The sequence below is a fragment of the Dicentrarchus labrax genome, unplaced genomic scaffold, assembly GCF_905237075.1.
Source record: "Dicentrarchus labrax unplaced genomic scaffold, dlabrax2021, whole genome shotgun sequence".
NCBI lineage: Eukaryota > Metazoa > Chordata > Actinopteri > Moronidae > Dicentrarchus > Dicentrarchus labrax.
Genome location: NW_026136716.1, coordinates 10,973,901 through 10,989,266, shown reverse-complemented (window position 1 = coordinate 10,989,266; position 15,366 = coordinate 10,973,901). Strand labels below are relative to the sequence as shown.

At 42.3% G+C, this 15,366-nt stretch overlaps 1 protein-coding gene across 2 annotated transcripts; it reads right to left on the bottom strand.

The window, feature by feature from the left end:
- Nucleotides 1–3,933: 3,933 nt before the first annotated feature.
- LOC127378684 (SLIT and NTRK-like protein 5) lies at nt 3,934–10,047 on the bottom strand. 2 transcript variants are annotated; one of them, XM_051427819.1, is made up of 2 exons: nt 9,183–10,047; nt 3,934–7,362 (listed from the first exon to the last, which is right to left on the bottom strand). In XM_051427819.1, exon 2 carries the CDS (start codon nt 7,302–7,304, stop codon nt 4,677–4,679), a length of 2,628 nt encoding a protein of 875 aa, XP_051283779.1. In that variant the 5' UTR covers nt 7,305–7,362; nt 9,183–10,047; the 3' UTR covers nt 3,934–4,676. The 2 variants fall into 2 exon arrangements, with proteins under 2 accessions (XP_051283779.1, XP_051283780.1); XM_051427820.1 differs by lacking the exon at nt 9,183–10,047 and adding an exon at nt 8,044–8,492.
- Nucleotides 10,048–15,366: the final 5,319 nt, after the last annotated feature.

Below are 15,366 nucleotides of genomic sequence, written 5' to 3'. Positions count from 1 at the left end.
CGTAATTTTATGAATTACCAATTTGTTTGGTAATGTGTACCACCGAATTGCAATGTAAACTGAGAAGATCACCTCAATTTTGACCTAATCTTGTCTAATTAAATACCTGAAATGTTTCAGTTTAGGGATATGCACCATGTAGGGATCAAAAATACATTTATCTTTAATTAAACCACAAACTAACTGAGCAGTTAATTTTCCAGCTGTACCTGCAGCAGCATACATACACAATACACAAAGAGTGGGAGGAACAGTGAGTAAATGGGGGCCCACAGCTCCGTTTTGCCCCTGGGCCTCTTAGCAGCTTAATCCGGCCCTGTGCATGTGTAGCATCAAGCTGATTTTATTTACCATAAACACAAAAATCTGCCAACACCATCTGATAAACTATTAAACACAATTTATAGCAAGTAACTGCTAAATCAAATCCAAAACAAAAAAGTTTAATTAGCTTGGTATTTTCAGTACACTGTCAGAAAATAGTTCCCTCCAAGTTAGTGTACTGGAAATAGCCGAGTGATGAGCCAACACAAGCAGCTTGGACGGGTTTCACGCACTGTACCACTCCACATTGATTAACTCACAAATGGTGCGAAAGCGGGAAGTGTAAGAGAATATTGGAACACAAACTGTCCATCACTGTCTCTCCCATCTCTTTACCCAAAAGAAGTCTGGAAATATGTGTGTGTGCTTTGCTGAGCTATAGGAGCCGAGAACAAACTCACACGCTGTGTTCTTCTTAACTTTCCCTGCTGCATGCGGCAAGTATCGAGGAGGGGGTGAGACTTCTGTGACAGCTACATCTGCACGTACATCGTGCCTTGCGTTGCATCAGCCCCACATCAGATTCTGCACAATAGGTTTAAACCATAAATTAGGAGGGGTTAGGGGGGCTCTTGTGTAGCATGAGGCAACCAAGGCTGAGGTATTTCACCTCAGAACTTCCTTCTTTCCCCGAATACAGATACTGACCATTGCTGGAATCTCACACATTGCTTTTTCTTGAATAGTTTTAACTGCATCACGCACTGATTGAGTGAATACAAGAGCACTACAAAGCTTATGAAAAGCTATAAATGGAATAATCCAGGGAAAGGCATAATAAACTCTTTGCCCTTCCTTGATGCTTCCATTTGCGTTAAGACCTAAAGAGCCCATTGGCTGATTAAAAGCATTATTTAAACTGGCATGAGTCTCACCCTCCCGCTCTCTTTCTGCACACGCACACACTTACAGCCTCCTGCAGTGGGCTGCTTCATGCACCCATTACTCTGGGACAGGGTGCTGGGTCATAACAGTGATAAACCTCCACGCTGGGAGTTGGGGTGGGAGGGATGTACATACACAGAGATACAGTAATTTCAAACCCATTTGGAATGCATGATTCAGTGATTATGTAATTGTGCTCAGTTTTTTTTTTTTTTTCCTCTGGAGTACTGTGAATTTAGCCAAATTATCCTGAAAAATATAATATTCTTGGAAATTAAACAAACAAAAACAGCAGATTGCCATCTGGGCTGCATTTTTTTTTTTTTAACATTCTGTCATTGCACAAACCAGGTTGGTTTTGGACCCTTTTTTGTTGCATCTCAGTAAATTATGAAGGATTTTACCATATTGGCATCAGAAAAATAAATAAAAATCCATGTCAAAAACTGTCAACACTGCACCAATCCCACAGGCCACCAAGGCTGGGCGACTGCACACACTTCTTGGCTATGATTCACATCCCCTGCTACATGTATGACACATCCACAGTTACACTCGGTTCCAGGACTCCTCATCTCCCAAATGGTGCCTTCTGTTCTCATTCTGGGCTTCTATGAAAAGATCCAACAAAAGAAAGACCCTGAGCAGGCCGGTTACATTTTCCAGTATTTTTTTTTTTGTGTCATTGAGAAATGGTAGCTGGCACCTGACTAAAATTAAGTGAAAATGACTGAAAAATGCACTTGTTTTAGGAGATCTTTGCTGACAGAGGGGTACCCTCGGTGGTAATTTGTAGCACTGATTATAAATCCACAATAATCTCAATAATTCCTACTGAATGAGGAAATAAGGGACAGATTAAGGTGTCTGACATGGCCAGGCTTTTTTATTTTTGCCTCCTCTCCAGAGATCTCTGTCGGTCTCAGTTCGGGAACATTGGATTCCTAAATGGTGATGCTCGCTGAAAATGGTGGCACTGTGCATCCTTTGCATTTTTATAGGACTACTTTGCATATTGGAATTAAGTGGGTCAAGAGAAGAGTAACTTAAAGTCCAACTGAAATTAAATTGCATTCTTTTCTTGTCTGCTACAGCATACATATTGGCTCTGTAAATCACAGATTATGTGTTTTGGTTTCATGATGGCACCCCCTAGTTTTGCATTAATTTGACTCAATATCGTCCCTTAATTTGATACAGCCAATCAAATCTTACATGGACAGTGACGTCAATGTTTAGTCATTGGCAGACGATCGCGCTGAGCCAGACAGCAGCCTGCTACACAACACAGGATCCACAGACTGAATGTCTTGTCCTGCACCGTAGCTCGTTGAGTGAGCAACCAAACAAACATTCACCGGGGAAAAGAGCACCCCTAACGTCAGTTTTCAGGCTGGATGGCTTATTAGCTGCTCAGCTGTAGCACATTGAACAGCATACTGTACCTTCAAATGTCACTTGGGTCTGGTTAGATGCTGGTGTGGTCCTCACTCTTCAATACCGCTAACAACACACATGTGTGCATGACATGCAGGCTATAGCGCACACTTGTTTACTTCATCTCTGGCTCCCTCCGGTCTAACACCAGCGCTCAGCCTGCCAGCTGCTGTCAATCAAACACAGACACCGACACGCCCCTCCAGCCGGCTGAGACCAAAAGAGCATTTGTAATATTTCCCCAAAAGACCTTTTTTCTCTTCCGTTTAATAACAAAAAACTATTAACAATACATTTAAAAAAACACGTTGACATTATTTTTGACTGCAAAACAGGATGACTAAATGGGATTTCAGTTGGACTTTAACAAAAATCAAAACAAGCGCTTAGAAGATAAAAAAAAACAGCATTTTCAACATATTTCCTTAATTAATATCATTTTTAAGTCAAGAAAGTATCTAAAAGATGTCCACTTGTGAAACAAATCAATTTAGAAAGACAGAATTAAAAATGGTTAAGACATCAAAACCCTGAATCCAGCAGCTGTATGTCTTAATCAGTGTTAAAGTTTATACCCATTGACTTTGTCAGATGCTAAAATAGCATTTAATTTCAAGTCAAGTCCAATGATGTTTATATAAATGACCTACTCATTGCTTGCCAGACGGCAATGTGGTTGCTGTTGTCATGGTATAATTGCAAGGGGACAGCCTCAGATAATGCTCATTGATTGAAACCCATTGATTCTAATTCTCGCTGAGGCCGTAGCTGCCCCTTTGAGCGAGGCACATATACTGTATCTTTATCTTATTTGACTGAGTTCACAACATAATCAATTCTTATTAGTCAATGTATTGTGATTTGATCAAAAAATAAAATGACTCTTAGCCCTGGAACACTCTTTTCAAGCTCTCCAATTCCAGAGTTGACACTGTTTTGATCATTCCCTGTCTGAATGTGAGTGTCAGATATTGGACCAAACCCAAATGGCTCCCTTCATATCATCACCAACCAGCCTTAGTTTCCTCATAAGCACATTATATGAACCTGACATCATGTTTATTTGATGACAATAACATAGTTTGGTCAATATAGTGCATTAAGTGCAAAGCAATCAAAACAAATAAAATTGATAAGGGATAGAGAATCTGCGAATGCTTGTATAAAAATAGGTGTTACATTGATTAAAATATCAGTATTACACAACATAATTAATACTTCAAATATCATTTATGAATTTTGTTTTGATAACATATCAATTCTACATATTAAGAATGAATACCCATATTCATTTTTAATATAATAATCTCCTTTATGAGAGCTCATTGAAGGCTAACTTGCCTTCCAATTCCAAAAAGTGCAGAAAGCATACAAAGACACTTTTTTTTCATCTTCTTCAAATGACGCAGTCTTTTTTGAACATTGGGGGTGTGCCACTTTCAAAAAAAGCCACTTTTACAATGCAGAGCTACAGTAAATGAAACTACAAACATAAGCCTTTCCAGAGGATCATGGAGTATGATGACACAGGTAATATTGATGTAGAATCAAAAGTTTTGAAAAGACATGGCAGATTATATCAATAAATACTTACTTACAGACTACAGCAGAAAATAGTCCTACACAGTTTCGATGATCTGCTGTACAGTGTTTTTGTCCAGGAGTGATTTTATAAACATTTCTTTTCTGATTCACAATATACCTTATGTATGGTTATATTCCTGAAAATGAAGTTGGGTAAGATTTACCTGTACACTTACATTTTGTGTGTTATTCGATCTTCACCATAGAAAAATAGATTTTGCATCATCAGTTAAGTAGAGCAATTTTGTTCATCCATGTTTCAGAAAGCTGTATCCATTCCTGTAATGTAATGTTTCAGAAATAAGAATAAGATTGTTCGGCACACCCCGTTTGAACTCCTTTTGCTTTTGCTTGTTTGTAATGTGCCAAGGCACCCTATAAACTGAGCCACTGTTTCAAGGAGGGTCAAGAGACAAAATGCTTCATTACATTAATGATCCTGTTGCTCAGAACTGGCTAAAGGTGGTCTGTTTCTCAAGAACTTCGAGGTAATCGGGCTCAGACTGAAGTTTAGCTTTAAGCTCCAAATACTCATTTCTGTTGGGCTCAACATAAACAGTACTGGGTGCTGTGCCGTAGAGGACTGTTTCTCTTATCCTCTCCGGGTGCAAGAACTGACGTCTGACATCAAAATTTGGGTTGTATGTGTACGACACAGGCCCTGTGTACTTGTACTCTAAATTGGCACCTGCTGGGATGGATGCCATGGACTGATGGGGGGGCTGCTTATCAGGCTCAAGGATGCCTCTGAAGAAATGATCTGCATCCGGCACAGGGGAGGGGTTTTCACGTGGCTCAATGGTGCTAACACTGTACGTAGGGCTCCTCATCGTACTGTTATCCCTCTCCTCATCCGGGGTACTCCTGTACGCAACCTTGAGCTCATGGAGGTCACGGTAATCCTCCACTGTGTTTCCCTCTCGTGACCTGTAAATGGGGTTTTTGCACATATGGCCCATGGGGTGGGGGATATACTCATAGACGTGACCGGCTGGGGCCTTAACTTTGGGACCAGAGCGGTTGCTGTAGAGGCTGTACTGCAAGTTAAAAGAGCTGACGTCTGAATTGTTGGTGCTAGTGCGGTCACTCTGGGACTTTTTGCGCTTTTTCATCACTACAACAAACAGCCCTGCGGCCACGAAGACGGACATGATGAAAACAAGCAGGAGGCTGAGGATGAGGACAGAGAGGGGAACGGTGCTGCTGGGGGTGTTGAACTTCTGTGGGGCATCTGTGGTGACGACCCGGTCGTCCATGGGCTCATCCGTAAGGGTAGTAGGCAAGATGTAAGCATCAGAGTCGTCTGGGCAGAGCTCCTCTGACTGGATCGAGCGCAGATCCATTCCTGTGTGGCGTCTGGGCGTCTCGCACACGATCTCGTTAACCACAGTGCCTGCGCTGAGTTGCTCGAGCCAAATCTTCATCCCCGCTATGTCGCAGGAGCAGTCCCAGGGGTTTTCAAACAGATCTATTTGCACCAGCAGCTTCAGCTGATCTAAAACACCACTTACAGGCAGGTTTTGGAAATGGTTGTTGCGCAGATTAAGCCTAGACAGGGAGAGGCTGGAAAAGATGCCCACAGGTAAGGTTTTCAGCAGGTTATTGTTGAGGAAAAGCAGCTGAAGATTAGGGAGGTAGCGGAAAGTGCCCGCTTCAACCTCCTTGATTTTGTTGTACTCTAAATAAAGATACTGCAAGTTCTGCAAACCAAAAAACATTTCTCCTGTAAGCCTGTCCATGAGATTACCATTTAAATACAGCCTACGCAGGTTGGTTAAATCCCCAAAAGCCCGGTCGTGGATCAGACTTATCCTGTTGTTTCCCAAGTGAAGCAAATCCAATCCAGTGGCATCGACAAAATCTGATCTCCGTACCACAGGGATGTAATTTCCAGTGAGATACATCTTTTTAGGATTGTATGGCTTGGGTTTTAGATCAGAAATGCTTTCAATCTTTCTCTCTTGACAGTTGACATTTAGCCCGATTTCAGATATCTGCAGGTTACACGTGCAGGCAGTGGGACAGTCCAAAGGCACAGGAGATTTGGTCTGAAAAGCAATGATGGGGCCGTAGTTGTAAGGGTTACCGCCTGGTATTCGTGAAGTGGGCTTTAACCTAGTTCTGTTAAATTGGCGCGTGCCCTTGGTAGGCCTAGAAGAGGACCTAAATACAGCCGAGGAGGTGGCGGAGGCTGTGACAGCAGCAGGTGTGGTCTGGTAATATCCATTAGTGCTGCTAGGGGGTGCAGGCCTGACTGTGTCTTCTAGGGGTCTTCTTGGGCAGAGTTCCTGCTTGGAAACCTCATCCAGGTCCCTACCGTGGAGCCTGAACGGTGTCTCACACACCACTTCTCCCACCAGAGCCGTATAGGCTATACTCTCCAGCCAAGCCTTCAGAGCAATGAGCTCACAGGAGCAATTCCAAGGATTCTCCTCTAGTTGTAATTCCACAACTTTGTCCATGTGCTCAAGGAGGCCGATGTAGGGGAACATTTTTAACCTGTTCCCCCTCAGGTCCAAGTGCGTAAGGGGGACATTCCGGAAGATGTTCAGGGGCATGGCAGAGAGCAGGTTGTCATTCAAAATCAACACTGTCAGTTGGTGTAGTTTGCTCAAGGCATTGGGCTCTATATTGGTGATGTAATTATAATCAATCTGTAGGTATTCCAAACTCTCTAGTCCTGCAAAGGTGTCATCCCTCAGAACTTCAATCTTGTTGTTATTCAGGTGCAACCTTTTTAATCCCTGGAGTCCGTTGAAGGCACCTGACTCTATCTCAGAGATATCATTGTTCCCCAAGTGCAGGATGGTCACCCCGGTGTAATTGATGAAATCATTGACTGACAGCTTCTTCAGGAGGTTCCCTGTCAGCAGGAGGTGGTACATGGAGAAATGGACGGGGCTGACCTCCGTCAGTCTGATGATCCCCCGGTTCTCGCAGCTCACCGTCAGGATCCCTTCCTTCTCCTCGCATGTACACAGGTTTCGACAGATCTCCCCATAATTGTCATACATCTCGACCAGCCTCAGAGATGATGCAATCAGAAGGATTATTTTTAGGATCCAGATATGCATTTTTCCTGGGAGAGGATGCCCCAGCTCACTCAAGTGCAGTACCAGTATGAGGTGTCATCTAAGGAGGAAAAGAAAAGGACGGGTTCTGTTTTATATAGCATTGAAAATACATGTGACATGTGTAGTATTTACAAAATGCATACATAGACTCCTAAAAGGAGCCGACCCCCCTGATGAACAAGTATTAGACAATCCATAACAAACACACACAGGCAAAGACAAGTGGGCCTATTAATGTTTGTTCATTATGCAGATGTGTTATGTCTGCAACATTTTGGTTTTGAGGGTGTCAGAAAAACAGGCGACCTGGAAGAATCTTTAATAAATGCATAAGTAAACGATAATGTATAATCAAGTTGATCACACAACTACCCGCGGTGGATGGCCACTGCGCATTTTTGATAGCTCGCCTGAATTCCAATCCATCTTGGGAGGGAAAAAAAAAAAAAAAAAAAGCCTTTGCCATCCACCGTGTGCAGACTGATAGATCTGGTCATTTACTAATTCAATCCCTTGAGCATTTCCACACACACACACACACACACACACACACACACAAAAAAAGGCTCACTGTCAAAACATCTCAAGCCACATCGCTTCGTGTTGTTGGATGATGTGGCAGCTCGGGGTTTTATTTATTTTATTTTCTTAACGATTCAATCTTTCCGCCCGAAAACTCACATTAAAATCTCAGAGATGCAACTCCTGTCTCCCCTGAACATAAAGATTTCTCACTCACCCCGCATACCCGACGACTTGGTAACAGTGGAGAAACTGTCGGATCCCTTCTCTCCACCTCCGTCCAAACAACATGAGGACGGGGGATTTATTCGCCTGTTATGATTAAAACGATCCTGAGGAATATATATATATAAATAAAAAAAAAAAAAGAAAAATGCCGGCTCTCAAAAAGGAATCGGCTGAGAGAAGCAGTCAGTGTTCATCTTTTAATCCGGCCTGCGATAGAAAATGTTGAATATCAGCCTACAAGGCGACAGTCGCAGCCCTTCTTCTACCCACGGGCGAAAAAAAGAAATGAGAGGAGTTGATCAAAGGCAAATAAGCAAGTGTTGTTGATCTCATAGCGGATCTCTGATCTAAATTGCATTTGGACGGGGGAGTAAATAAATCTGTAATCAAGTATTCTGTATGGCATCTGCCATATAGAAGGTTACAGATTCTCTCTTTCTCTCCCCCTCTCTCCCCTCTTTCTCCTTCCCTCTCTCCGCCACAGACGCGTGAGCGCGCGTGCACGAAACACGCACGCACGCACACACACACACACACACACACACACACACGTTTGGTCTGTGTGCGCTCCTTAAAAGAACACAAAAGCCTACACATCGACCCAGTAGATGTCCCCAAATATGCGCATTTTTAACATACAAGGACATGCTTCCACTGCGCGGTTCCTGTATCCCGAGTGGGTACACCCACTTTCCCTCACATTCGGGTTCATTTTCTTTTCTTACATTTCGAGTTTATTGCCATAAACCCCTCAAAGAAAAAATGCCAATCGCCTTTCCTGGATATAGAATAGAGATAACTTGAGAAAAGCCTGTGTGCGTCTATCTTCGCCGGGTGTGCAGGAGCTGTTATTTGGAAGCAAAAAAAAAAAAAAAAAACTGTGTTGATGTATGTGAGCATACAAATGCAGCCTCTAAGCAGCCGCAGACACCTTTGCTTTGAACAGCATCTTAAATCCGGATCAACTTCAGCAATGCAACTGAGGGTGGACGCAGAGATTTCAGCACCATGGACAGATCCCCCCCCCCAGAACCCCGCATTAAAATATGTTAAAGCATAAAACGCCTCAGCGCAGACAAGCAGTATGTATGGAGAGAGACAGAGAGAGAAAAAGCATTGTCCTCTTACCGTTCTGATCCCGGTAAACGCCAAAGCATCCCGAAAAATCACGGCTGTGCCCCGTCTTCTTCCTCAAACATGGATTTCGTGATTTCACCGCCCGCCCTTCCGTCGGCTGTCAAAAAAAAAAAGGGGGGTGAAAAAAAAATCCTTAAAGTCAAGTCTCGGTGTTTAGCTCCATAAACCAGACATCGAAGAGCGCATATGTATATATATATACAGTCTCATTCAGGCCAATAACGTGACAGCCAGCACGGCAAAACGGGATCCTGTATTCTTCCAGCAGCCACTGAAATTAGCGGTATCATCTCGGAAAAAGAGCCAAAACCAAAGTTCGAACATGGTGGAGAAAAGAGGGCGAATAAAAACTCGGTAATCCCACATCAGACGAGACTTGCCGCATGCATTTTAACTGTGACTTTCATCCATGCGCACTGAGGAAGCGGAGGAGAGAGGCACGAATCCCCCCTTGTCTGCTGCCAGCGGTGCGGCTTGTACCAGTTTATGTATAGATCTGCCCAAGGTCTCTTTATTTCAATTGCCACACCGTCCAAATCGACCGGAGATCAGCGGATATGTTCCTCCAGTTTTTGCCCTCGGATGCAAGAATCCGATCCCCCTTCCTCCAGTCCTGCATTGGTCATGAGATATCCTATGTATATACACAAGCTTTATCTTCCCACCAACGTTTCAACTAGTGGAACTTGATCTTGGTTGGCGCAAACCAGCGCATCCCCCTACAGCGATGGACATATTATGAAACAATTACCATAGTATGGCAGCCGGAATCACTCGTGAAAATGCATAAATCCCCCAATCTCAGGACTGTCACAGCGCGCAAATGAAAAGCAATTTAATGCCTGCAATACTCTTTAAGGGGGTATGGTAATGTAGAGGAGGAGGGATGCAGGGGGGGGGGGAATGGAGGTGGGGTGGAAAAGGGAAAAAGGAAGCTGGAAGAAGACCCGTAGAGGGCAGCACAATGATGAAAAAGGCATCTTGGCAGGATTACATTTCCAGGCTGCACTTTGTAAGTCAGTGTATTTTAATTCAACCAGCAACAACCATTTGATTTGTCACTCAGAGCTTTAGCTATTTTCTCCCAAGCCAGGCATCTTATTTCCATCCTTTTGAAAGCCACAACTGGACACTTCGAGCTTTTTTTTCCTTTTCATTGTCACGGTGCCATAATACTTTGGATTCTTCTCAGCGAGCTTTTGATTTCCTCAGAGGGAAGTGGGATGCAGATATTGGCCTGACACTCATCCTGGATTCATCATGTCTCTTCATTATTCAGTCTGGAAAGATATTCCTTGAGACAGCTTTCAAATTATTGCAGAACGCCAGGCACGGCTGGAATACATTTGCTTATTAGCAGCACATTGTTAACACCCCTCCCTCTCGGTGAGGTGATGCTGTTTAACAATCTGAAAACCTGCTTTCACAATGCGATTCGCCCCCAAAGAAAAGACATTTGTATCCTCTGAATCAGGCCTGGTGTGTATCTGCTCATACACATAACTCACAAACCTTTAACCTAGTTTTAACTTAGTGGGTATATTTAAGTTCCATAAGACAAATAAGGTCAAGCAAACATTCATTCACACACCTCCTATCTCTTTATGGACACTTCCAAACACGCGGATTAAGCCTATAGTCCCGGAGAACACAACTTTACAAGAGATCTGCATTGAAAGAAATGAATGTACTGTAGGATTAGGCTTAATCCAGTTTTGCACCAAATACTCAAGCCTACTAATGCTGCCGTGTTGCTGTAAGCACTCTGTATTTCACCAAATCACGGCTTATTTGCCCCTTGTTGAAAGAGCAAATCAAAGTCAAAGCCACAGCTGCCCTCTTACCCTCTTGCTGTGGGACAAGAAACTTTAGAAGCACTTAACTAAAGCCTAAACAGAAAATCGAATTAAATCTAGCATATGGTGGGCTGCCATGTCCAAAGAGATTTCCCACTTAGTCAGTATTGTGTGGTAATAAGTCAACTCTTATGCTCTCTTTAGCATGCAAGGAGCGACAATAAGCGGATGTGGCATCCGTGCCGCCTTAACCGAAATTAGCCGTGGAGATGCATTGAATTATCTTAAAGTCTCTAGCTCTGTAATCGTATTAACAGTGGTCTATCCTGTGGGGATGGACAAACGGGTATCTATGGAACCCCGGCTGGGAATACAGCGATGGAGAAACTAATGCAGCAGGGGTGTTTGCTCCCTCCCTCTGGAAGGGACTGTGGCTGGCTCCCCTGAGAGGCATCGTGGCATCAAAGAGAGGGAGAGTAGCTGTCCTAAATCTTTTTTTTTTTTTTTTTGCCTTAAACGACTTTGTGTACTGCTGATGGGGGAGGTAGATACCCTTGATAAAGTAGCACCCCGGATGGTGATGTGTGACGGTGCGTGTTTGTGCAAGTTTTAGAGATATAACTTTGTTGTATCAAAGTTTTGTCTGCACGCCGGTGTGTGTGTGTGTGTGTGTGTGTGTGTGTGTGTGTGTGTGTGTGTCTGGGTGGGAATGTTTTTCCATGTGCATCCACTAAACGGATGTTGCTGTGTGCGTATGCATGCACATGAATCTCTCCTTCACAAAGGCTAATGGGTTCATAGAAACACGGAAGCTATTATCATAGATCAGCTGCATAAAACACATAATATTATAATAAGGCCCGGGACAAATGATTAAGTAATTAAATGCAAATGAAAGTTCACGCTATGGTGAGTTCAACATGTATCTTTTGCATGAACTTGACTTGATGCTTTTTTAACCATGTTATGAAAGATTTTTTTTCCATTACCATTAGCATAATAGTTATTATGTAATGCAAATCATACTGTACCTAAGATGGGTTAAATAATTGAAATGCATTCAGTTGTTTAAGTTATTTTAGCTTTATTTTGTGTTTAATTTGGCATGTGTTTGCTGGCCTATTGGCATGGTTAGGCTCTATTGGCACTGCAACCACCGGTGCAACTGTGCCAGACAAGCACTATTAATCAAAATAAAGGTTTAGTCCAGGTACAACGATTAGAGTGAGCTCCATCTTCACATAAACTGTTTTTCAGGAATCAAGAATGAACCTCTTGTTCTCGCTTGACACTGAAAATTACAATGCGCTTTGAAAAGAAATGGAAAAGTTAGTCAAAGCAAGGTTGGTACACCGTGATCGTGAACTTTCGTCACCACATAACCCTCTTAGTCTTAATATGCTGATGTGAAATTAGCTGTGATGGCATTCTTATGGGAGTTGTTGTCTTTGATATCACAGAAAAAGCCTTCTGGTAGACGGGCTATGAGCCAACAGCAGTGGGCAGGAGAAATAATGAAATGTGTCTAAAGGAAAACATCTCAGTGGGGATATATAATGCAGAACCGCATCATTGGCTGTTTTTGTCATTTATTTGACAATGGTATATTTAGAACAAATATTCCAGAAATTACATTTAATTTTACACTTCTGCTTGATAAATACAGTTCAGTGTGGGGCTTAGTGTTAAATACAAGTGGATAAACGTGCACACAGTTCGTGCAATATCTTCTACTGGATCTTTGTCTCTGTAGTCATGTAGTACATGAGGTAAGCTTGAAAAAAAATATCCTCATAATCTTATCAGACTGATTTTGAAAGACGCTAGCAATAGGTGGTGCCATTATGTAACTGCATATTTATGATTACAGCATTAAAGTAAAGTATAATCTAAAGTCCTGAGCTACCTCAACCACTTTACTTAATATTGTTTCTAAATCTTACAATTTGAACCTATCATCATGCAGGAGGTGTATTAAAGATTTTGACTGTCTGCCATAATAGAAGGCAAATTCCTTTGTCAGCAAAGAGCCTGACATGCATTGTGCTATGATTAACTTGTGAGGTCTCATCTGGCTTGTGTGTCCAGAGGCCAATTGGTGCTGCTAGCAATTTCCGTCATAACCCGGTAGGTCTAGAACAGGTCTTCAGGGCCAGGATCCATTCAAAATGCAGATAATATGGAATTAGAAAACAATTTTAGTTTGACAGTACAATCCAACTGGCACATCTTCTCTGTTGATATGAATTACAGAACATTTCTCTGGGAGAAATTGCTTTACATAAACAATGACTAAACCCTGGAAGCCCTATTTGGCCTTGTAATGGAATGAAGGCTAATGAGACAACCAAGGATGGATAGGATGGGACGTGAAAGCGTTCTATTGCTCTGTGCTGGTGTCACTCCACCAATCATGCCACTAAATTGATTCGGCCCTTGCATAGCCACATTTATGCAAGTATCATGAAGGCAAATTCAATAAACTCTTATTAGCTGTATTTCATTTTGACAGCTATATTTAGCATAAACAAATAAATATTAACACTAATAATCTGTGACTTAGAATGCCTCTTTGCCTCCTGGTACACAATAGTGACAGATTCTATAGACCTTTACATTTATAGTCCTTAAATGCTTTTAGATTTGATGAAAACATCATACTGATACATTCATAGCCGCAGAAACTACAGTTTATTTGAGACAATTAGAGATTGAACTGAGTATTGCAGTATCATTAACATTCACCATGGCTGAATAAAGTAAAGAGTACTGCCATGAGAAACCCCCGCAGCAAACCACAAAAGGAAAAAAAAAGGTTCTCTTGAATGGTTACACTGTAGTGGAAAATACCATTCTGGAAAAATGATAGGGCTTGTAGAGGCCATGGTTGCAGCCAAGGGGAAGTTACAGAAAGCTGCAGTCAAGTAAAGCAGTTTCCAGCAACCTTCTGAGCCAGTACAGGAAGTCACAGGAAGACATTTATCAGATTCTTACAGAAGAACATATTACATAAACCAAATCTGTCCAACTTTGACTAAATCACCATTAGATGTTGACATGTTGTTTTGTGGTAGATCATAGGGTAGCCATATCGTAAGAATCATGAAATGTGTTTATTCCATAACCTTATTTAATACATTATGTTTAGCCATTGCAAGCAGTTTGGCTCCATGAATGGCAATGGTGCTATGTTCACGGTTCCCAGAGGATGAATCGTGATGTCTCAATAACTGTTGGACCAATGGCTTTGCAGTTCTGCAGTTACAGTTTGCAGTTACAGATATCCATGTGCTCCTTGGAATGAATGGTAGTAATTTTCATCTCAATTTTTCTTTTTCCCCTGCTTTTTTTCATCTGTACTTTGTGTGGGTGTTAATGAGCAAATATTAGATTTGAAGAAGATGGTGAGCAAGGTAAACATTTTACCTGCTTAAAATATATAGTCAGCCTTTTAATTTAGCATGTAGCTTGGAGCACTGCTCTGTGTACCCTCACAGACCAGCTAGCATGGCCGTAGACACGGCATGTAATTAAAAAACCCTGCCCATGACTAATAAATCTTTTCAATGAAACAGAATAATTAAGATTTAAAAAATATTTTAGTCACACATCTGAGCCATTGAGCTCCTAGATGCGGAACAGTTTCCACCATGCACTGAGCTTTTGCAGTCAGTGGTAAACTAACACCTGCCTCGATGTCATGAAGTCATTGTTGCTGATCTTGAGTTGGACATGCATTGTGTGATAATAGGCTGTGAACGATTCTATGCAGGCTTTGCTCATCCAAAACAACTGTTTAATGAAGTAATACCATGTCATGGGGCCATTTCCAGCCTTAATAAAGACAGTATGCTTGCATCTGCCTTTATTTTGTTATTTGCATGAACCCCATCATGACACTTCACGCCATGATGCTACCTGTCAATGGCACGGCATCTAATCAAAAGCACCAGAGCTAAAGCTTGTGCATTCATCACAGCTCCGGATGATGTAGAGCTCTGGTGTGAGTTCCCACCAAAGAGCGAGAGCACAGCTGCTCTGACAGCCATGATTGATGGTCAAAGCGCAACGAGGGGTTGCACAGGGAGCGCTTCCCTTTGTTTTTCACCATGACTTGGCTCGAGCCGGCACGAGCGATGTAATTTAAAAGTGTTGAATCGGTAACATGCAAACTTAACCAGGGGCTTTAATGAAACGAGCTGCTGACAATGCGATAAGTGCATCCTCACTGTATCAGGGAGTGGATGGGATTGACTTATTTGCTCCCCGCGCAGAGCAACAAAAGCAGTGAACCATAACCAAGTCAAGTCCATTCATTTGACTGTAGTCAGCGAGCATGAAGGCTTTTAAGTTTATGAGAGCACTTTAGTGCTTGATGC

Bases quoted from the DNA above. Each gene is read 5' to 3' on its own strand.
- LOC127378684 (XM_051427819.1), bottom strand. From the start codon at position 7,304: ATGCATATCTGGATCCTAAAAATAATCCTTCTGATTGCATCATCTCTG.